At 45.0% G+C, this 23,520-nt stretch overlaps 1 protein-coding gene across 5 annotated transcripts in view; it reads left to right on the plus strand.

Moving 5' to 3' along the window:
- Positions 1-23,520, plus strand: part of LOC147014994 (TBC1 domain family member 9-like) — a 226,819-nt gene that overhangs the window by 191,203 nt on the left and 12,096 nt on the right. For 3 of the 5 annotated variants that reach the window (XM_085849266.1, XM_085849268.1, XM_085849269.1), the window contains 3 exons: positions 3,471-3,545; positions 14,143-14,246; positions 15,475-18,510. In XM_085849266.1, the coding sequence (XP_085705392.1) occupies positions 3,471-3,545; positions 14,143-14,246; positions 15,475-16,209 (914 nt within the window). In that variant the 3' untranslated portion in view covers positions 16,210-18,510. Of the gene's footprint in view, positions 1-3,470; positions 3,546-14,142; positions 14,247-15,474; positions 18,511-23,520 lie in introns of those variants that run through there. The other 2 variants (XR_015050185.1, XM_085849267.1) reach the window with 2 other exon arrangements.

A 23,520-nucleotide genomic window follows, 5' to 3' on the forward strand; every position in this document is an offset into this window, starting at 1 on the left:
GTCCTCAATACCAGACATGAAATCAGAGCCATCTCCAAAAACATATCACGACCTTTCGATATGGTTTGGCATCCTGCACTACTCACCAAACTCTCTTCCTATGGTATCCAAGGCAATCTCCACTCATGGCTCACAGACCTCCTCCTGTCACAGTGAACGCGTGGCTCTTAATGGAATTCTCTCATCTCCTCTTCCTATCCAGGTTGGAGTTCCTCAAGGTGGTGCTCTTGGCCCTGTGATTTTTCTGGTTTTCATAAATGATCTCGCAGACTCTCGAGAAAATCCTCTTTATCTCTTTGCTGATGACTCCACCCTCCACCGAACCATCTCATCCCTCTGATCGGCAAGCAGTTCAGCCTCTTCACTCTCTGCAGACCTGGATAAAATCACAAGCTGGTCAAACACCTGGAATATGTCTTTCACTCCTGACAAATCTCACACCCTCACCATGTCTCTCCAAAAGGACCGCCCAGAAACTCCCCCCCCTCCCCCAATCTACTTTCTTAACAATCCCCTTGATGAAATTATTTCATTCAAGCTTTTGGACTTCACGAGCTGCCATGATATTTCCTGGGAAAGCCACATCTCCAAGTTGGCCTCCAAAGCCAGTCACCGACTGGGCATCCTACATCGTGAAAAGTCCTTCCTTGGCACACCTGAGCTTCAAACCACTTACAAAGCTTTCATCCACAATCTGATGGAGTACTGCTCTCCCCTCTCGGGTGGTGCTCCTGCCTCACACCTCGACGTCATGCTGTGGAAACCAAGGGTTTTAGGATCATTGGTATCTCCAGCAATGATGCTGAGTCTTTGGGTCTCACTCTATCACCGGAGGCAAGGTCGGTGGTCTTTCTGTCTTCTACCATCTCCTCTCCTGCCCCCCCCCCACCCAACTCTGTCTGTGATATGTCCTCCCTATATTTCCACAGGGCACTCAAGGTCCTCCAAAAATCCCCTTCTGGTAAAACTGCCAAAATCAAGAATCACTGCTCACCTTCACTCTTTTATTCCTCCTTTTTTTTTTCCTGCCACTGGAACAAACCCCCACACTCTCAATTCCACTCCTCCCTCCAAGTCTTCAAAACTGCTGTTCACCACCATCTCATATCTTCCCCCGTCCAAAATCTTGATCTTTTCTACCCCCGTCAATCCACCCCAAAACCACATCCTTCAAATTCCCTGTTTTCGTTACTGAAAGTCCCTGTAGTACCATCATCTTTAAAATCCTCAATTTTAATCTGATTAACTTGAAATTTGAAGAGCGTTTGTATATGCGGTCACTGAATTCAACCACCTTTTATTTTTGAGGTCAATATAGGCCAAAAAGTTAACATTGGCCAAAAGTACAAAATGGGCCGAATTTCTGAAATTGTTAATTTCCATCCGATTGACTTTAAATTTGAACAGGATTTGCATTTCAGGTCAATTAATTCATCCACCAATTATTTTTAAGGTCACAAGGTCAACATGGGCCTAATTTCTAATATTGACAGATGGGGCCAAAAACTATATATATATATATATATATATATATATATATATATATATATATATATATATATATATATATATATATATATATATATATATATATATATATATATATATATATATCATGACCTCAAAAAGTTGTGAACAAGTTATGACAAAACTAGGTGTATGAGTTGGTTCGGTGATAAGACCATGCAGATTAGATTTTGGTCCAGATCCATCCCATCAGTGGGATACAAAATGTAAACTGTTCAGCTTGGCGGAGGTATGCGCTCTACCGAGTGCCGTTTTACTTTGTTCTGTTTTGTCAAGTGTCGCTCTGTGAGTGATTAACTTTTTTTTTTTGTTTTTGTTACTTGGCGAAAAAAAAATTTGTTTTGCCAAGTATGTTGGTCTGTCGCGTTTGTCTGTCTGTCTGTTTGTCACACGATTTTTGGCCACAGTTTTCAAGCAACCATTCTGAATTTTTTTTTTTTTGTTTGTGTTGCTGACCGGTCACGGACAGCAACGCTAAATTTTGGTGAAGATCCGAATCCGGATCCAGATACGAGAATTTTTTCACTGATTCTTCACCATTGAGATGTATGGCATGATGTCTCAAAAAGTTTTTGAGGAGTTCTGACAAAACTCGATAGATGAGTTGGTTGGGAGACGAGAACAAGCCGATTCGATCTTGGTTAAGATCCGGATTCAGATCCGACCTATCAGTGGCATACAAAATGTAAAGTATTCAGCTTGATGGAGGTATGTATGTGCTCTACCGGGTGCCGTTCCATTTTGCCAAGTTTTCACTCCGAGTGATTTTTCCTTTGTTTGTCTGTCTGCTTGCCTGCATCGTAAACCGCTCGGCCGATTGTTCTGAAACTTTCGGAGATTGTAGGTACCGTCCCTGCAACAGTTAATTGATGGTCAACACAAGGTCAACGCAGGCTAAAAGGTCAACATTGGCCAAAATTCTAAAATTGGCAATTTTCATCCGATTGACTTGAAATTTGACGAAAATTTGCATATTTGCTCATTGAATTCAACAGACCAATTATTTTTTTAAGGTCAAATTTGTTTTTATGAATTTTTCAAGTATCGTGCGGAGCACGATATTTTTCTTGTTTGTTTGTCCACACAGAACGTATGTGTTTGAATTGCATTCGACCCTTTAGAACCCCATGACCCTTCAATACCCTTAAAACACTTTAGATCCTTTCCAACCCCAAGACTCATGAAGACCACAAAGACCCAAAGACCCCTAAAACCTTTTTGAGCCTTTCAAACCCAAAGACCTCATACCCTTTTGACCCTTTATAACCGCAAGACCATTTAAGACCCTTCAAGGTGGAGAAACAGCAGGGCTGGACCTTAAATTATACCCTTTAGATCCCTTCAACCTTCTGAGACCCTTTTGACCCTTAACACCATTTAAGACCCTGAAGACCCCTAAAACCCTTCAATTTTATGCCCTTTAGATACCTAATACCCTTTAAGACCCCTAAGGTACTTTAGAACCCCAAGATCCTGTAGACCAGGTAAACCCCAAAGACCCTGTTATACCTTTTAGAACCCTTTAGATCCTCTTCGACCCTTTTCAACCCTGAAGACCCTTTGACTCTTTTCTACCCTTTAGACCTTTAGACCTTCACACCTTTCAGGCCTTTTAATACCCTGTAGAGCCCTTTGACCTTTAGACCCTTTTTATACATTTTAGGATGCTTTAGACCTTAAATTACACCCTTTCGACACTTCAGACCATTTTGACCCTTTCGACCCTTTTCAGAGCTTTCAACCTTTAGACCTTCAGACCATTTGACCTCGACACATTTACAACTACACCATTTCGTCCTTTCATTTGCAATCAACGACCTTTCATTTTGTGCATCCTTCCATTTATTTGCCACACAAAACACACCACACAAACCAAGTCCTGGTGAAGGTCTGCAATCTCTGATTGCTCTCTCTTGTTGTTTTTTTCTTTTTTTTTTGCACAGATCCCGATGGTGATGGAAGTGCAAAGCAATGCGTCAAAATGCCAGATGACGTCTCAGAAAAAGGTTTCGAGCAGAGTGAGGATTTATTTATATACCATTGCGCATTTCATTTCTGTTTTCTCCTGTCATGCGAACAATACCCAGAAGTCTCTGGTATAATAATTGAGCTGCATTTTTCGGCATACATGAAAATTAACCGATCGTTTGTAATTATTTGAGGAATAATTGTTTTATTGTTTGAATGATGAGTGTTCCTTTGTGGTATATTTGTCGGATGACTAATACGTGAAGCTGAATGGAAACACGTGGTGGTGGTGGTGGTGGTGGTGGTGGTGGTGGTGGTGTGGTTGGCATGTAGTGAGTTTGGCATTTTACAATTTTCAATGTACATGAGACCATTTGCTTTTCTGTTCTCTCAGCATCTGCTTGTCATACAAACCAAAGCATTTCATGATAATCTCTGATGTGCATTGCGTCTGGCCAGTGTGAAATATTATTGGCTTTTAAAACAAACAAACAAAATTTTGTTGGGGTACCAATGAAAGGAAATTCTGATGCAGCAGTCTTCCATTAATGATAACTTTTGAAGTTTCGGTTTTCTTCTTTATACAAGGAATGATGACATCAGAGGAGGCCGTTTGGCCCATCATGTCTGTGCTTTATCAACACCATGTAAAATCAATTTATCTCCTTGATTTTAATGGGGAAGAGGTCAGTAGAGCAAACACAGGAACGTTACCAGGGTGGGTTTTTTTTGGGAGAGGAATGAGCAAAATCGGACAGCACATTAACTTTGTGACGAGATCACCGCACAGACATCATGACCCCACTACACATGAATATAATTACCAATGCATAAGCTTCCTTCCAGTCTGCCAATATACCCATAACCCTCTATCCCCAGTGCTTCTCGGTTCCTATCAAATTCCAGTTTAAACGTATTGTTGCGGGAATGGTGGTTTGGAGTCGTTGAATTCACTTTCCGCCGGTACTCCAAGGGCTTCCGTCTGGCCATCCCCCAGGCAGATGTCTGGCCCATCCCCATCTCCTTGAGATGCCGATCAACCTCACGAGGATCCCTCGCTGAGAGAATCTGGTGAGCAGGATCAGCATCAGGAAATAAGTGAATCTCTCCATGACCTCAACATCCTCACCACAAGCAGGTACAGACAACATAACAGCATTCAAGATGTCATTGAAAGCCTGAATCTTAGTTTTGACCCAGGAAACCTGTAATCCCAGTGGCTCCGACTCCTCATTCAGCACCCAGAGGGCCCCCAAAAGGATATCTAAAGTCTCCGCAAAGATGACTGCATCATCTGTGATATCAAGGTCAGAGATCTTGACATTCCCAAACGATGCACCGCATCTTCATCTCTCCGAAATCCTCCACAGAATCCAGTCCATACAAGTGCTGAAAAGTGTGGGCGCCAGTTCACACCCCTGACTAACTCCAGTCGCAACTGGAAATAAGTCATCGATGGAATCACCACATCTCACAGCAATCTTGGTACCAGAGTATAGTTGAGACATCAGATCGATCAGTTTTGGTAGCACCATATTGATCAGTTTGGGTGGCATCGATAATCCTCCAGAGGGCATCCCGATTCACTGAATCAAACGCTTTACAGAGATCAACATAGGCTGCAAGCAGCCCCTGCCGAAACTCTCATCTGCATTCAGTGAGAACACGAAGAGCAAGGATACGGTCAATCATTGACCTCTTTCGTGAAAAGTCTGACTGCTATGGGCACTGTTGCTTAAGCAGATGGTGGCGATCCCGATCCAGAATTATCCGAGCAAAGACCTTGCCCGGTACTGAGAGCAGCATCACCCCTTGGTAGTTGTTTCAGTCCTGGCGGTCATCCTTCCCTTTCCAAAGAGGAACAACAAGGCCCCTCTTCCAGTCAGTTGGCATGATGCCTGTGTTCCAGACAGAGCACAAAACTGCATGCAACGACACGATCACAGCATTTCCACAAGCCTTGAGAAGTTCAGCATGGATTCCACAGATCCCTGGAGATTTACCCCATTTCAACTGGTTCAACCGGTTGATTGGAAGGTCAGCAACGGATAGTAACACCCCTGACATCCAACTCAACAGCTGGTGGATCAGCCTGATACAGCCGCTCAAAGTTACTGGTCTTGCGGGCCTTCACTTTGGACTCCTCTGTCAAGAGCCCACCACCCTCCGCTCTAACTGCAGTACACTGAGGAATGGACTTGCAGGAACGCAATGCGTGAATTCCGCTGTAAGCAGGACGAGAATTACTTCACCACAGGTGATGCTCTTCCCCCTCAGATTCCTCACACACAGACCTCCTTGTCCACCCTCAGTGCACATCGTGTTTTATGCCTCAACTTCCTGAACAGCTCTGCCCTGCGACTCTGGACAATGGTATCCCATGTCCCTTGAGAGACAAAATTATTTTTCGCCCTTCAGTGAGTTCCAAGATTTTCCACCGGCAACATCAAGGATGGTGGTCTTGAAGGCACTCCACAACTCTTCATGATTTCCCAAAGCACCCAGACCCCACAAAAGTCCTGTTCAGCCTGTTCGCAAACTCCTCAGCTATCCTCTCATCTTTGAGCTTGCTACCATCCAGCCTCGCCTGGAATGGCACCAATCTCCTGGATTTAAGGTTCAACTTCAAAGTTGCTACCACAAGCTTGTGGTCGGTATTTAGGAACTGAGCACTCCGGTAGACCCTGCAGTTCTGGATCATCCTCCAGTGACCATCAACGAGCACATGGTCAATCTCCTTTGCCACACCACCAGCGTTGGAACACCAAGTCCAGCGATGACCTTTGGGTGCTGAAACGGTGAATCAGCAATCCTAAGACCATGACTTCTTGCAAAGTCAAGGAACTTAGTGCTATTCTGGTTCACAGTTCCAGACCCATGGGGACCAACATATGTCTCATAACCATCCCTATCAGTTCCAGTCGATGCATTGAAATCCCACAAAACTAGAAGAGTATCTCACCTGGGGCACTAATCAACCACAGACTGGAGCGCGGCATAGAACGCGTCCTTCACGGTGAGATCATTCGCCTCAGTCGGAGCATATCCAGAGACCAGGGAAACGACACCCAAGGAGTGACGAATCCGTTGTTTCATAATACGCTCGTTAACCGATGTTACCTCAATTATCATTGGAATTAGCTTATTGTATACAGCTACAGCAACTCCTTGAGTATGGTAACCATCAGAGCGACCAAACCAATAGTAGGTGTACGCACCTGTCATGATCTCGCCGCAATCCGGTCTCCTAACCTCAGAGAGTGCTGCATTACCGATGTTCAAACGCTTGAGATCAGATGATAACAGACACAGTTGATCATCCTCTCATGGGGAAAGGACATTCCAGGCACCCACCCTAAGGGCCTGCTTCATGTTAGCCCAAGGTGATCGCCGTCTGGTGGACGACACCTCGGCACCACCCCGACACACACTACTGCAGCGTGGCCCGGGAAGGTTACCCCGTGGTTTTCCTTCTATCATCAAAGAGTGAGGGTCCTGAAGGCTTTTCCCCAATCCCGTCATCCGGTGAGCTGCCCTGCGAAGGGCAGCTGCAAAGGAGGTACCTCCAAAGAGTGGATTTTCAATTTTCTTTGCATTTGTTTGTTTTGCGAAGTGAAGTGTTTTACGGTGGCCGGAGTTCATATCCTGCCATTAACCTCCTAAAAAAAGTAACCCAACTGCAGGAGGACGTCCGCAGACACAGTTGGGCACAAGGAGCTCCTCCGTCCTTTTATGGGGTAATGGGTGTAAAATAGACTGGTTCTACTCATTAATTCGTGTTGTGTGCAAGTTTGTGCCTGTATGGTTTCTGTATGAAAAGGACGGAGCACGTGTGGAAGTTTACTTTTGAGTTTATAACCTTAACCCTTCCCCACCGTAATGTACTTACAAGCTTCCCTGCCATCCCACCTCATGTATCCTTTAAATTGTTCCCTTTTTGTCAACAAACTCAAGGCTCTTGGAAGAACTACAACACAGATCAGGATGAAAGAAAACAAAAGGAACAGCAAAAAGAGAGGGAGGAAACACCAGCAGCAGGGTTGAAGAACAAAATATACAGTGCCTTCGGAATGTATTCACACCCTTTACTTTTTCACATTTTGTTCAGGTGCAGCCTGATCAAAGGAAATCGGATGCACCTGAGCTCGATTTGGAGTGTCATCGCAAAAGGGTTGAATACTTATTGATGTCTAACATTTGAGCTTTTCGTTTTAAATTGATTTGTAAAAATTTATCAAAACGTTTTCACTTCCTTATTATGGGGTATTATGTGGAGATCGGTGACAAAACTTTTAAATTGAATCCATTTTAAATTCAGGCTGTAACACAACAAAAGGTGGAGAAGTCAAGGGTGTGAATACTTTCTGAAGGCACTGTTCCCAACTCATCCACAGTTTTTTTTTTTTTTTAGTTTTTTTTTTTTTTTTTTTCTCACAACTCATCCACAAACTTTTTTTAAATATCATGCTGTGCAGTGTATCATTTTTGGCATTATTTTGGTCATGGAATCAGTCATCGCTTCCGACATTAAATCCTTCCTCTTCTCCAATGGCGTGATTTCTGATCATCAATTTGGATTCAGACCAGGTCTCTCTTCCCTGGATATGCTGCTCCTGCTCTCCCAACAATGGATGGAGGTCCTCAATGTCAGACATGAGATCAGAGCCATCTCCCCAGACATATCGTGAGCTTTCGATACGGTCTGGCACCCTGCCCTGCTCACCAACCTCTCTTCTTATGGTATCCAAGGCCATTTCCACTCACGGCTCGCAAACTTCCTCTCCTGTCGCAGTCACCGTGTGGCTCTTCATGGCTCTCTGTCATCCCCTCGCCCTGTCCAGGCTGGAGTTCCTCGAGGCAGTGTTCTTGGCCCTGTGCTTTTTCTGGTTTTATCAATGATGTCTCCGACTCTCTGGAAAATCCTCTTTATCTATTTGACTCCACACACTGCCATGACATCTCTCATCCTTCTGACAGACAGGCAGCAACCTCTTCCCTCTACTCAGACGTTGACAAAATCAGAAACTGCTCAAACATAATTTTGCTTTTGTATCCATATTGTCTACCCTTTGCATTCTCCCTTACCCCTCATCATAACCTGCATTCCTTGTTTGTCCTTCTCCATCTACTTTCTTCCTCTGCCCAACTGTTGGTGTTTCCCCTTTCCCCTGCTTTTCACTTTGCTATGCTGTCCTGATTTTTTTTCTTTCTGTATAATCACTCTTCCACGAGCCGAGACCATGTTTAAAAAAAGAAAAACATTAAAAATACAAACAAATCCCTCACATTCGCGGACCCCAACATTCGCTGCATTTTTCAGGAACGTATCCCCTGTGAATAACGAGGTCCATCAGGACGTAATTAATAGATGTTGTCATGGTCCAATATTACGTAATTAATAGACATAGTCACGGTCCAATATTATGTAATTAGTAGATGTAGTCATGATCCAATATTAAGTAATTAACATATGTGCTCATGGTCTCGCGCAAACAGGATGTTATTAGGGCTGACGGTCTGGCCTGGAGTTATGCACACTCGCCTCTCAGCTGTCTCACCTGGATTTGAATCCTGATCCAGCTATAAACTGTTTTCTAGGTGTTTCACATGTAGGGTGATTCATCAATGTGTTTGCCGTCCCTCTGATGAACGTTAAACGGACATCCTGTCTGCCAGCATTCGATGGTAGACGTTAAGGATCCCATGGAGTCGTTCACGAAGAGTAAGTCAAGCTATCTCCGGCACCCTGAACAATTTACAAATTCCTGCCCTAACCTTGCAGAGGGCATCGCATCAGCGGCACAACCACACCCTCAGCCAATGATGCTACCTCGCAGCCTTGTAACTTCACAGTGCACACGAACAATGAAGAAGTGCGTCATTAAAAAAAACATACTCACATGGGGTCGACCGAGGCTTCGCCTCGACGAGGGTTCACCATCCACCCGTGTTTATCGGTTTTATGCATCGCACTCGCTCTCCTCGCCTCTACACGTCGTTGCAGAGATTGATGTCTCAGATTTGCTGTGTTGTCATGATTTATACCAATCATAATACAAACATTTCTTTTGAACAAATTTATTTGAAATATTGGTGATTTGTAATTAATCTATGTGTAATCAAAAAAGGTCCAACTGCTCTAAAGCTCTAAATGATCAAGGGTCAAAGCTGTCTAATATGTCTTGATGGTATAATGGATCTGAATGGCATTAAGGTCTGAGGAGTACAAAGGGTCTTCAGGGTCTTTTGGGGTCTTTGAGGTCTTTTGGGTTGTCAGGGACATTTGGGTCTTTGCGGTTTTTCAGGGTCTTTTTCGACTTTTGGGATTTTTGGGTTCTTCAGGGTCTCTTTGGGTTTTGGGGGATTTTTGGGTTTTCTGTCACTTTTGGGTCTTCAGGGTCTTTTGGGTCATCAAGATCTTTTGGATTCTCAGGGACTTTTGGGTCTTCGGTGACTTTTGGATCTTCAGGGTCCTTTTGATCTTCAGGGTGTTTGGGCTGTTTTGGGTCTTCAGAGTCTTTTGGGTCCTCAGGGACTTTTGAGTCTTCTGGGTCTTCTGGGACTTTTGGGTCTTCGGGGTCTTCAGGGTCTTGGGGAGTTAACGTTCAAACAGGATGTGATTAATCTTAGATACCAGGAAAAGTACCCGTCCACAGTGATGGGAAAAGTTCAAGTTATATTTAAATTATTTAATGGATTTTTTAGGTTATTTGTGTCACACTCTTGGTTTCACTTTTTGCAACTTATACCCAAAATGGTTTTGCAACATCGGGCGGCGAAATAAAAGTTCAATTTGGCTGAAAACAGTGAAGAATATTGTTACGAATTCTGGCCCGCCTGGCGTGCGAGCGATTGCGTAACTCCAATCGCAACCGCGTCGCCCACTGGACGTACAATTCAGTCGTGACCCTCCTGGAACTACCGCCAGGAGCCAGTCACGGGTGGGGTTTAACCTCACCACGATCGTGCCAATTGCCCACCCGTGCAGGATAGGGTTGCTCGCCAAATTCGACCTACCCAAGTACCTGCGCGAGTAGTCGACCGGGCGATCGTACCTCGCCGCAGGTCGGCCGAGGACACGACCCGCTTAAGCGGTCCGTTCCGTGCTACAGTGATAACCGAGCGGTGTTATCGCCGACCTCGACGGATCAGATTCTCTTCTTTTCCGGGCGTTCAAAACCCTCTACTCATTTATTCCGCGATTTAAGATGGCACTTTCAAAAGGGAAAAAGACGACGAACGGGATACATTTCACACAAGGACATTTATTATAACACACACGTATTCAGAAGCAAGGCAGTCATGCAATGTACAAGAAACAAATAGAAGCGTTACCACCGAATACGAGCAATGTACAGTCACTTACACAGGTCTACTTATAGGGACACGGCGCCACAGCAGTCATACAAAAGCAAAGAAAAACCCTCCCCATAGGCAGGGAGGTAGACGGGGTTCGTAAACCTTTATGGCACGGGACCTGGAGGACCGAACGGGTCCCGTGAGACTGAAGGGTCTTACCCGCGCCCTCGTGGCACGACGGTGGGCAGGTCGCGACGTCGACTCCCCACGGCCTTGCGTAGCCGCGCCTGACCTTGGGCCCCTGGCGTGGTCAGCAAGCTCTCTCCGGCATTGCTGCTGGTGCTTCCACGACCAACAAGGAAGGACTGAAGGGCACAAGGGGCTTCAGGACCAGAGAGAGAGATTGACGTCGACGACCCAGACAGAGAGAGCTTATGGACCAGAGAGAGCGAACGGCGTCGACGACCCAGACAGAGAGTGAGAGCGAGCTCGACCCTGGCCACCAAGAGAGAGGAGCACTCGACCCCGGCAGAGAGAGCTCATGGACCAGAGAGAGAGTGACGTCGACGGCCCAGACAGAGCGAGCTCGACCCTGGCCACCAAGAGAGAGGAGCACTCGACCCCGACAGAGCGCGAGCGAGCTCGACCCTGGCCACCAAGAGAGAAGAGCACTCGACCCCGACAGAGAGAGCTCATGGACCAGAGAGAGAGAGAGAGAGAGAGAGAGTGACGTTGACGACCCAGACAAAGAGAGTGAGAGCGAGATCGACCCTGGCCACCAAGAGAGAGGAGCACCAAGAGAGAGGAGCACTCGACACCGACAGAGAGAGAGTGAGCCCCGCGCGCGGTCCGCCTTATATAGCGTGGGGCTCCGCCCTTCACTCCTCCCCGTTTTCGGCTCCACCTTCCTTCGAGAAGGTTCCCGAAAAGGGGCGTTCCCTCACCCTGACCGCCTCACGCTGTTCATCCACCAATCGGCGGCGAGCTGCCCTCCCCCTTTCCTTCACACCAAGCGCGGGGAAAAATAAGTGGGAAAAAATCCACGCGCCCAAAAGGGAACTCTTTTGGTTCCCTTTTTCATTCGACAGTTTTCAACGTGGCTTGTTGCTTGCGTGGAGGTTTGTTCAAAATAACGATAGAAAAGAAAAACGGCTGTCTCAAAGAGTCGCAGCCCGGTGAATCGCACGAATTCCCTTTAAACAACGGTGGGGAACTATCTGCACATAAACTTAGCGTCATAACTGATCTAAGGACCTTTTATGGTGTATTGCGAATTTCCACAGCCATAACAATATCTTGCTTGTGAAATCGAATTTGGCATCACCATTATTACCTCCACCAATGAAGGTGAATGGAGGTGATGTTTTCACGTCTGTCTGTCTGTCCGTCTGTCTGTCTGTCTGTCTGTCTGTCTGTGAGCAGGATATCACAAAAATTTGAGGACAGTTTCAGATGAAATTTGATGGACAGGTGAGGTGTGTGAGAAGGATAATTTGATTAGATTTTGGTGAAGAAGGTGGATGGAGGTTTTGCTTTCACCCCGTATGTCTGCTTGTCTGTGAGCAGGATATCTCCTAAAGTTGAGGATCCTTTCACACGGAATTTTGTGGACAGGTTGGGTGTGTGAGAAGGACGAAGTAATTTGATTTTGGTGAAGATCCAGATGCGGATACTGGAATTTTTTTGAGTGATTCTTCACCATTTTGACAGGCAGGCCTGAAAACGATATATGGCACGATATATCCTTAGGTTGTGGACGGATTCGGACAAAACTTGGTGGAGAGGTAGGGTTTTTGACGTATTCGGCGGCTGGCCTTGAAGGCGAATTTTGAAACATGGTTTGCCCAAGAAAGATCATGGCTGATAGTGAGACCCAGGAGGTTGAATGACTGAACTTCCTCAAAAGGGGAATGGGAAACCAAAATGAGAAAGGCAATTTTTTGGAACTCTTGCGATTTTCTGCCCTCGTTGACAAAGAAACGTACCAATCAGGCTTCTAATTTCTTTATTCTGAAGGGTTAACGTTTCACGTGCCATGCAGTTCGGAGGACAAAGCAAAGCACTGCTCACAATGTCTGATGGCATTTCGTCGCCAGTCTGGATTTATGGATTTCTCCCTTCCGCGGTGTTGCAAAGGGATCTGTTTTAACCTTTGTTATTCATCACCTAATTTATCGTCACATAGCATTCGGTGTAGCGCAATAAAAGTGCAATGTAATACGATATACACTGCAAATGAAAAGCAGGTGAGCATGCAGATTACGCGAGTATATGAAGTCCCCGTTTTATGAGATGTGTGCCTTGTTGATGCGGATGGTGGGCTCCGTTGATCCACCTTCTGATTAATCAACCGGAAATGTCATCCGTTTGACTCTGTGGCACGGTGAACTTGTCCTAAACTGTGTGTTTTGTGCAGCATTCGCTTATTTTTGTGTTTTGCACAACGAAGCCCCTTCTGGCCATGAAAAGTTCCAATTATTTGATGATGCAAGTGTAGCAGTCGACTCGTATCGTTTCATCAGCTTGCAATCGTTTTAATGTGCTCAACAATAAAAATCAGGTCATTACTTGTTGAATTACCTCGACCGTATTGATACTGTTTATATATTAATTTATTTTTTGATACTGCATTTTGTGTGCAACGCTTGTGAACAGAGTGGACGTTTCGGAAAATCCTTCATTATTTGGAACAACAACGGCATCAGTTCTCTATACCTTATACGCTTTGTGTGTGCTTGATAAAACGACATTCACTTTGCTTCTTGATGCACCTGCATATGCCGGATTATGTCCAGGTGGTCACGGATTTTGGCGTGTGCATGAAGTAAACTGCCAGCCCGTGAAGGTCACTAAGCTGTCTCGTCTCTTACCTGCCAAATTGGGCAAACGAAGTCGCAATGTGTTTGTGAAGGGAAAGCTGCTATACGCTGGCGTGCTGTCCAAGTTTTGAAATCCTGACCTGATTGGTAGTACGTCTACCCGATAATTTAACTGAATGCTTTTCCGCATGCGCCAGTCTCTCACGCAATGTGACGGTACTCAAACAGCTATACTTTACTTGTGACACTTTATGCACGGTTGCCTGGCAGGTACATGGCAATGCAAAAAGCTTTTCAATCTGCAAGGCCCTCCTCAACAATGTGCAGCTCAATTATTTCGCTGTTTTTTTTTTTATTACTATTTTTTTTTTCCAAAGGGCAAATGACGAACCGATACATTAAAACGGTTTTGATACGCGGCATCTTCGCCGCTGCAAGTGCCGTTGTTTCTCTTCTTTTATTCCCCGACTCGAACGAAACCATCCGCTTCACCTCCGACCTTTTTACCACCGCCCCTCGTGTTCCTCAGCTAAGCTGGACCAGCCGAGCTACGAACACTACCTGCACAAATGGGCAGAGGAGAAAAACTTGGCGAAAGAAGAGGGAATTAAGGACCTGCCATCTATGAGCCAGGTAAGGTTCGATTGTCGTCCTGTAGTTGAGACTTTCTGCCGTTGAAAGCACAGGCGGGTTATTCTCTAACTGTTGCCGATATCATCGTGTCACTCACTGTGTTTATCACTTTTCCCAATCCCTCAAAACACACCAGAAAGCAAAACAAAAAGCGAAAACATTTTCTCGCTCGTAATATATCCATTTAATGTGAAATTCACAAAATTGATATTCCATGAACTATAAATTTCTGGATTTGATCGTTATCAATTGTTTCAATATACCATGCCTGGATGAGGTGGGGGGGGGAGTGAGGAGCAGTGGAAGGGGAGAGAAGTACCATTAGGCCGTAAATGTAACTTGCATTCATTTCTGTGCAGGCAGCCCACTGTTGTCCATGATTGGCCGTGTGAACGAGTGATGTCTCGCATGCGTTTCGGCCGTTCATGGATAATACATGGCTATCTGGTATCTGCTTATAAATTCCTGAATAATCCAGTGAAGTCACGTCAGTTGCTTGATGGTACATCTTTTTAGCTGAGCACTTTAATTGAAAATTGGGATAACAATCGAATCTGCATAGAATATGCAAAATTCTGATGATTCCGATGTACGTAACTCTGTTACAGTGTGGCCCAAGCAGTTTCTTGGCAAGGATTATCCTGGGTGGTTTGCTGTTGCCTTCCCAGCAATAGTCAAGGCAGGAATTTTATAATTTGGTCAGGGTGCCGGCAATAGCTCTTTGACTCTTCACGAAGAACACGGTGGAATCTTTGACATCCACCAACTCATGCCAGCAGAAGGAACATCCGTTTAACGTCCATCCGAAGGATGGCACGCACATTGATGAATCATCCTACCTGTGAAACACCAGGATGACAGTCTATAGCTGGGTCGAGATTCAAACCCAGGCTGGACAGCTCAGAAGCGAGTGTGCGTACTTCTCGGCCACCCTGCTAGCCGAAGGAAAATAGAATACAGTACTCCTCTACTCATTTTTGGATCGGTACCTCATCAGGCGGATACCCAAGTTTTCCCTTGCCTTCCCTTCGGCAAAGATGATGTCGATGTAAATCGGATCGCAATCTTAATTTTCTCATTGGTTGCTTGTATGCAGTACGTGGTCTTGGTTAAAAAATACTGGAACATCACTCATTGTAACCAGCTGATTAATTGATGAAAACAATTGTGAAGTTGTTTTCTTCAATGTAGTGCTTTTAGTGAGGTGTGTACGTGTACATTCATACAGGAGCAGTTCATACAGCTTTGCAAAGTGCTCTACATGCTGTTTGGATCAGAGGGAGATGGGAAACAACGGCTGTACCATGCTGTTGCTGCTGTAGCCAGTCTTCTACTGGAGCTTGGAGAAGTTGGACGTCAGCTGCCATTAGATGACCAAGGCGATAAGAAGGCGGATGGCAGAAACATCTCTGCCGAGGGAGCTTTTCAAGCAGGGGATAGTGACTCTTTGGGAAGGCGATTGCCTGAGCGGAAGGACCCCAGTCTGCATGCTAAACATGAAGATGATGTGGAAATTACCAGCCGTGAGGAGGAGAGCTCTATGTCATCTTATTCAGTGGTGAGTGCGAGCTCACTCTTCTCGTCGTCATCCGACGATGCGGTGATGGTCACTCGGGAGGATGGGCAAGCTGTCAGTATGGGCTCCGAACAGGGGAAAGTTGGCTCAGAGAGCCTGCAGGGACTCGAGTCGATATCGGTGCAGTCGGGGACTTCAGAGTGTGCATCGCCGACTCGTGAAATGGTGAACGCCATCAAACCAACTGGCAACAGGCTGTGCACGACTCAAAGAGCTTGGTCCATGAGTTTTGAACAACTACTTGCATCCGTGCTCACGGAGCCAGATCTGGTGCGCTGGTTTGAGCAGCCGGCAGACACAAAATTCCTGCTCCAGGAAGCGTGGGATGTCAGGCAGGGCGGAAGTTCGGCCTGTTTGAGCGCAGAGCCATTGGTGCTTTCAGCATGAATCGGGTGTGAGTTTCATCGGTGTGAGGCTCTGAGTCGTGGCCTGGCCATTTTGGGTCATCAGTGCGAAATCCTACAATGTAATTTTTTTTTTGTAATGCTTGCAGAAACTGTAGCAGCAGTTCCGCCCTCGTGACGGACAGTCGTGCTTTTCAGGTACAGGCCATGTGGAATTATCTATTTTTGCGCAGGAATACGCTCACTTTGACATTCTAATTGAATCGGAGTGAAGTCTCGAATGTAATTCCATGTTCGGAAAGGATCAAGATAAAGGTATCCATCTTCGCTTCCCATCCGGATGTCCAACGCAGACTGCTGGTGGTAAGCAGCCTGGTTATACCCGTACAGTAATAAGGGTCATGATGGTTACTTGCGAAGATTCTGTTATTCTTACTTATGCACCTTACTGGTAGATTGTGTTACATTTTTGTTGCCGCGTGGTGTCGGCAGTCAGGAATTGATCTTGATTTTCATCCGAATCCTTCGATTTGTGAAGCTTTGTGCTCCGTGCCGTTTTTGATGAAAACGTGCGCACAGTGAACGATTGCACAAATTTTTCGAAGTTGGTGTTCGTGGCGTGGGTTTCTTTTCCTTTCCATCATTGTGTATTACTGTGTGTACACAAATCGTTTTGGTGTTGATTTAATTTTGTTCTTTGTTTGCATTCGTCCTTTCTCTCGCCCTCTCCACCCCCACTCCCCCCCCCCTCCACACTTCCTCCCCACTTTCGTTTAATATTTCCCCCTCTTTTTTTAATGCCTCTTCTTGACCTTCCTTCACAAATTGAAGGTCGAACCACACGAGTACATGTTGCATATGTGTGTTGAGTCCGTGTTCCACAAAACTTCATTTCATTAACATTACTTACCCTAATTTCACCTGCACGGAGATGTTATTGAAATTTGCTCGAAACTCCTCCTTTTTGGTCCTTTTCGTTTTGTTTTTTTTTTAGGTAATGAAAAAGCAAAAATTCAGATTAAGATGGCTCGAGATTGTTTTTTGTTTATTTCTTTTCTTTTCTTTTCTTTTTTTTTTTCCTCCCTTCTCCCTTTTTTTTTTTCCTGCACTGAGAGGTGTCTGCAGCCGACAAGCTATTTTGGCCAATTTGGGCCCATTCGCCATCTGTGCTTTTTCTCTGGCCCAAAAGGCCTATTATTACTCGTGCCTCTTTTAGCCCAGAGTGAGCACGGTATGGATACTTAATGGCTTTGTGCAGTCACGATATAAATCACTGTCATTTACAGAGCATTGCCGAAAGTGCTACGAGCAGCATCCCGGCTTGACACTCTTAACCCCCTTTTCAAATCGACAGCCATGCTCGTTTAGACGTGCGGCGCGCTCGCCTGCGACTCCGCATCTCCCCCCTCCCCAAGCGAACACGGAGCTCGAGTGTAACCCCTGCGTTCTGGGTTCTGTTCTCGTGAAGATTCCTTGTATTCTATTGTGAAGTTTCATGGGTTTCTTTTCTTATTGTTTCGATCCATTAAATTAATTTTTTTTTGTTATTAAAATAATTGCCATCAGTGTTTGTATTTTTACATCAATTTCCTTTTGCACAATACTTACGTTGCGTGATGTACTTGATCGTAAACTTCCATGCCCTGAAAGCTCACGATTCGTTCGGCTTCTTGAAATAACGTGATCTTTCTTGAAATTTTGCACATACGGTTCTCAAGTTGCTTGTGAGTGGAAGAAAGAGTGATTAAAAATTTTTTTTTTAAATCCTTTGATTGCTTGTGAGCCAAACGGTGCTTTTAGTCATCGGCGTTTTCACCCATTAACTTCGGTACCCCCCCGATTAAGAACAGGCAAGCTTTTTGATCTTCATCGCACATCATTACGTGCTTAAAACGCCTATTCAAACAACATCTATTCCGTCATAAAGGTGGCGCCACCACCAGAGACGTAGTCGTGTTGTCATAGCAACACGAGATTGTGTGTTTTGTTCTCAAGGTAAAATGAGATTCCCTTTTTTGTTGCCCGAAGAATTGAAAGAGCATCATCTTCGGTAGTTACTTTACTTGAAGTATTTCCATGCAAGTTCCTACTATCGCGGTGAATATCAATAAATGAGGTGAAACGGTGAAGCATCGTAGTTATAAGGGTTATCTTATGAAAGTGAATCTTCTACGAGCAGCAACGTTAACACTTTGAAGGGAATGTGATTAATCGGCCAGCAGGTCTGCGCTGTGTCTCGGTGCTCAGCTGTGTAGTACAAAACCTATTTACACCTGTCGTGGGACTTTCTGTGCAACGTCTTGTAAATTAATAAATACTATAATAAAGGCTTTTCTGTCACTCATTTGTGTTGATGCTTCCTTCTTCTTCTTCAAGCAGGTGTCCAATAATTTGATGCCTGTTGTTTTTTTTTTCCTTTCTTTTGGAAGAGTTATCACGTGCGTGCATGTCGTGTGTACACGAGACATCGTAGGACTTGACCTTCAATGAAATGATACAGCCGTTGACCTTGGAAGAAATAACTTTCCGAGAGCAGTCTGGGCGCCGGCGACGCCACCTTGGAGCCACTCCATGGGATGCCAACCCACAGGGATTTTCTGTGCTTTATCCTCCAAATGCTGAGTGTCAAGTGAGGACATACAGTGGGGAGAACAAGTATTTGATACACTGCTGATTTTGCAGGTTTTCCCACTTACAAAGCACCAAGAGGTCTGTAATTTTTATCATAGGTACACTTCAACTGTGAAAGACTAATCTAAAACAAAAATCCTGAAAATCACATTGTATGATTTTTAAATAATTAATTTGCATTTTATTGCATGAAATAAGTATTTGATACATCAGAAAAACAGAACTTAATATTTGGGACAGAAACCTTTGTTTGCAATTACAGAGATCAGAGTTTCCTGTAGTTCTTAACCAGGTTTGCACAGACTGCAGCAGGGATTTTGGCCCACTCCTCCATACAGATCTTCTCCAGATCCTTCAGGTTTCGGGGCTGTCGCTAGAGCAACACAGACTTTCAGCTCCCTCCAAAGATTTTCTAATGGGTTCAGGTCTGGAGACTGGCTAGGCCACTCCAGGACCTTGAGATGCTTCTTACGGAGCCACTCCTTAGTTTCCCTGGGTGTGTGTTTCGGGTCGTTGTCATGCTGGAAGACCCAGCCACGCCCCATCTTCAATGCTCTTGTTGAGGGAAGGAGGTTGTTGGCCAAGATCTCGCGATACATGGCCCCATCCATCCTCCCCTCAATACGCTGCAGTCGTCCTGTCCCCTCAATACGCTGCAGTCGTCCTGTCCCCTTTGCAGAAAAGCATCCCCAAAGAATGATGTTTCCACCTCCATGCTTCACGGTTGGGATGGCGTTCTTGGGGTTGTACTCATCCTTCTTCTTCCTCCAAACACGGCGAGTGGAGTTTAAACCAAAAAGCACAATTTTGGTCTCATCAGACCACATGACCTTCTCCCATTCTTCCTCTGGATCATCCAGATGGTCACTGGCAAACTTCAGATGGGCCTGGACATGCGCTGGCTTGAGCAGAGGGACCTTGCGTGCGCTGCAGGATTTTACTCCATGACGGCGAAGTGTGTTACTTATGGTTTTCTTTGATACTGTGGTCCCAGCTCTCTTCAGGTCATTGACTAGGTCCTGCCGTGTAGTTCTGGGCTGATCCCTCACCTTTCTCTTGATCATTGAGGCTCCACGAGGTGAGATCTTGCATGAAGCCCCAGACCGAGGGAGATTGACTGTTATCTTGAACTTCTTCCATTTTCTAATAATTGCGCCAACAGTTGTTGCCTTCTCACCAAGCTGCTTGCCTATTGTCCTGTAGCCCATCTCAGCCTTGTGCAAGTCTACAATTTTGTCCCTGATGTCCTTAGACAGCTCTCTGGTCTTGCCCATTGTGGAGAGGTTTGAGTATGATTGATTGAGTGTGGACAGCTGTCTTTTATGCAGATAACAAGTTCAAACAGGTGCAGTTAATACAGGTAATGAGTGGAGCATGGGAGGGCTTCTTAAAGGCAAAACTAACAGCTCTGTGAGAGCCGGAATTCTTACTGGTTGGTAGGTGATCAAATACTTATTTCATGCAATAAAATGCAAATTAATTCTTTAAAAATCATACAATGTGATTTTCAGGATTTTTGTTTTAGATTCCATCTTTCACAGTTGAAGTGTACTTATGATAAAAATTACAGACCTCTACGTTCTTTGTAAGTGGGAGAACCTGCAAAATCGGCAGTGTATCAAATACTTGTTCTCCCCACTGTAGCACATACCATTTTTAGTTTTTGGTACGACTCAGCTCGGGTTACAATAAAACTGCCGACCACCCATGGCAGATACTTTAGCCACAGAGTTGGGGTTTTTTGTTGTTGTTAAAGGGTCTAAGGTTCATTGTAAAACTGCCACGTATGCGCATCTCACATAAGTGGGCACAGACGAACACGCGAGATGCAACACAGGACTGTTAGATGAGACAAACGCAGCAATTGAGTTTGAGGAAAGTGACGTCACGTGCCGCCTGGGTACCAGCGACGTCACGACGATGGCACCTCTTCTCTCACCGCACTCTGCGGGGCATTTCCTTCGGAGAAATTTCCTCTTCCCCATGGATGCCAACCTATGGGGGTTGTACGTGTTCTTTGCTTATTAATAGCTGTTTTGTACCAAATACTTAAGTATTTCAAGAACGAATAATTGCGACATTTTACTCTCCAGCCATGTGCAAGAAATGCACCATTAAACAGCGAACGCAACTTCGTTGCATGACCCAGGAATTTATTTCGAGGCCGACATCACAGGCATGTCAGACGATCGATCATACATGAGACGAAGCTACCTGCACAGAAATTACCAGGGAAATCGCTGAAGTTCCATTTGCTGCTTTCAATGGTTCATCCGCCTCAACCCCTCCACACAAAGATGCATGGTGAAAGTAGTCATTTTCAGGTAGTGAAGTTTCAGTTTTGTTTCTCTTTGAAATCTCTTTTGTCACAGATTTTGTGTTCACACGTTTGTTCGTACACTCTCCTTTTTTCAATGATGCATTGTATCAATGCAGTTCTTCTGATGAGCCTTGCTTTTTATACGCCCGATATATATCGGGGCGTATTATTCTCTCTAGATTCTTTCCATCCGAGATTTTTCCCAAATCGTTTTCTCAGATTTGTTCTTACCTGCATCTAATGATATCACCCTGTTGCCTTTTTGGCCTGACATCCATACGTCATTCTTGCGGGGTTTTTATTTTATTTTATTTTCAGCTCACTAGCATCCCATGATGATTTTCCCTCAAATCATATTTTTCTTCTCTGACCTCACTCAACTCATTATTTACCACTTTTCTCCGAAGGAAGTTTAAAAACAAAAGTCCCTTTCCTCACCCCACTGGGGATGTTTCGCTCGGCGCATTGTCGACGCTCCTACGAGAAATCGGTTTCACTGCTGTATTGTTTCGTCAGCAGTTGAGATCAAACCGTGAAGATGCTTGTTAGTGGTCAACAACAGCACAAGGTCATCAGAGCACCGCACAAAAGACGGACAAACATTCCTTCACCAGATGTTGTGTTTGGTGCACTTCCCACGCTTTAGAGACAGGTTTTTCCTCATAGGGGATGAAAGCCTCATTTACGTATAGATTGCGTCGACAAAGTCTATACGAGTAGGTTCTCAAGGCCTGTGCTGTGTGGAACAACATATATAGCATATGGTGTTGTTCACCCTGGATAGTATAATCCCATCGCGTTCTGATCTATTTGGATGCAAGTATTTTCTTCCGAGTGATCCTGATGTCTGGGAGGAACGTTTGGTTGCATTAAGCCCATATTGATGAAACATCACACTCTTCACTGGATTCTTGAGCAGTCGCCATGATAATTTGCTGGAATTGAGATGCAAGTGCACGTGTAATGCATTTTCAAATACTTGCTTCTCCTGGGAATCCAGCGGTGTGAATTTGACAGTTCGGTTGGAAAATCATGTTGGAATTCAACCTCAAAACAACAATTGTTTAGCAATTTTTTTTTTTTAATGCCCCTGCATTTGGAGGCATTATGTTTTTGGTTTGTCTGTACAGTTGTGCGTCTGTCCGTCCATGCCTTCCGTGCGTACTCAGCACATTTTCGTAACCGCGATAACTTGTGAACCGCTGAAGGGATTTTCACCAAACTTGGTATAAGTATGCACTATGATGCAAATATTAACTGGTTAGATTTGGCGTTCAAAAGGTCAAAGAGAGATTGCAAACCGCTCATCATCATGACCCCAAACCAAGAAGCTGCTTTGGTCGAAGCAAAGCCCTGTAACACAGACTATGGAACATCAGATCGGATCGGAACTCAAGTTAGAAGCATCTGATCTCTCGACTCTCCTCTGTCTCTTTCTTTCTGTCTGTCTGTCTGTCTTTCAGTTCTCTCTCTCTCTCTCTCTCTCTCTCTCTCTCTCTCTCTCTCTCTCTCTCTCTCTCTCTCTCTCTCTCTCTCTCTCTCTCTCTCTCTCTCTCTCTCTCTCTCTCTCTCTCTCACGCTCTCACAATCTCCCTATGTCTATGTCTGTCTCCCTCTCTCACACCCTCTCTCCCCCTCCCCCCTCTCCCCACCAAGCATATCCATTGATGTATTCGCATCAAATTCGATATTATTTTCCCATTAAAATATGTTTGAGTGACTAACAGCTTCTTGGACACACTGAATGTCAGTGTTTCATTCCCATGAGAATGAGAATAACTGGGATTGCAATGGGCTGCTGTTGTGGAATTCTCCCATTAAAGTTCAAGAAAAACGAGAGAGCATCTTCATGGAGCACATGAGCGATGTGCAACCAACACCGTAACTGCGTTCTTCGGAAAGAGGTTTCCTTTATTTATTTACTTATTTTTGCAAGTTGTGACAACAGGGTTTCTCTGAAAGAGTTTACAATGAAGACTAATCCATCCCGATGGCTGTGTTTTCACACCGCATTGTTTGCTTTCACTGCAAATTGCTCCTTAGTTGTCCAAGCATCGGTGAATTGCAGATATTTTGCAATGAGCCGTGAACAAGTCTCTTTTTTTTTTCATAAATCACAAATAAATAACCTTGTTTGTTGTACAGGTGAGGATAAAGCGGCAAGCAGGGTGGCCTGGAGGTACGCACACTCCCTCCAAGCTGTCTAGCCTAGGTTTGAATCCTGACCGAGCTATAAACTGTCATCTCGGTGTTTCACGTGCAGGATCAGGTCAGGTATGGGAGCATGCGCCAGAGCAGCACGTCGCTGTGTCCACTTTCCGCCGGTACTCCAGGGGCCTCTGTCTGGCCATCCCCCAGGCAGATGCCTGGCCCATCCCCATCTCCTTGAGATGCCGATCAACC

The sequence above is a fragment of the Eptatretus burgeri genome, chromosome 12 (assembly GCF_056783735.1).
Source record: "Eptatretus burgeri isolate ZD-2024b chromosome 12, Ebu_testis_v1, whole genome shotgun sequence".
In the NCBI taxonomy this organism is placed as follows: domain Eukaryota; kingdom Metazoa; phylum Chordata; class Myxini; order Myxiniformes; family Myxinidae; genus Eptatretus; species Eptatretus burgeri.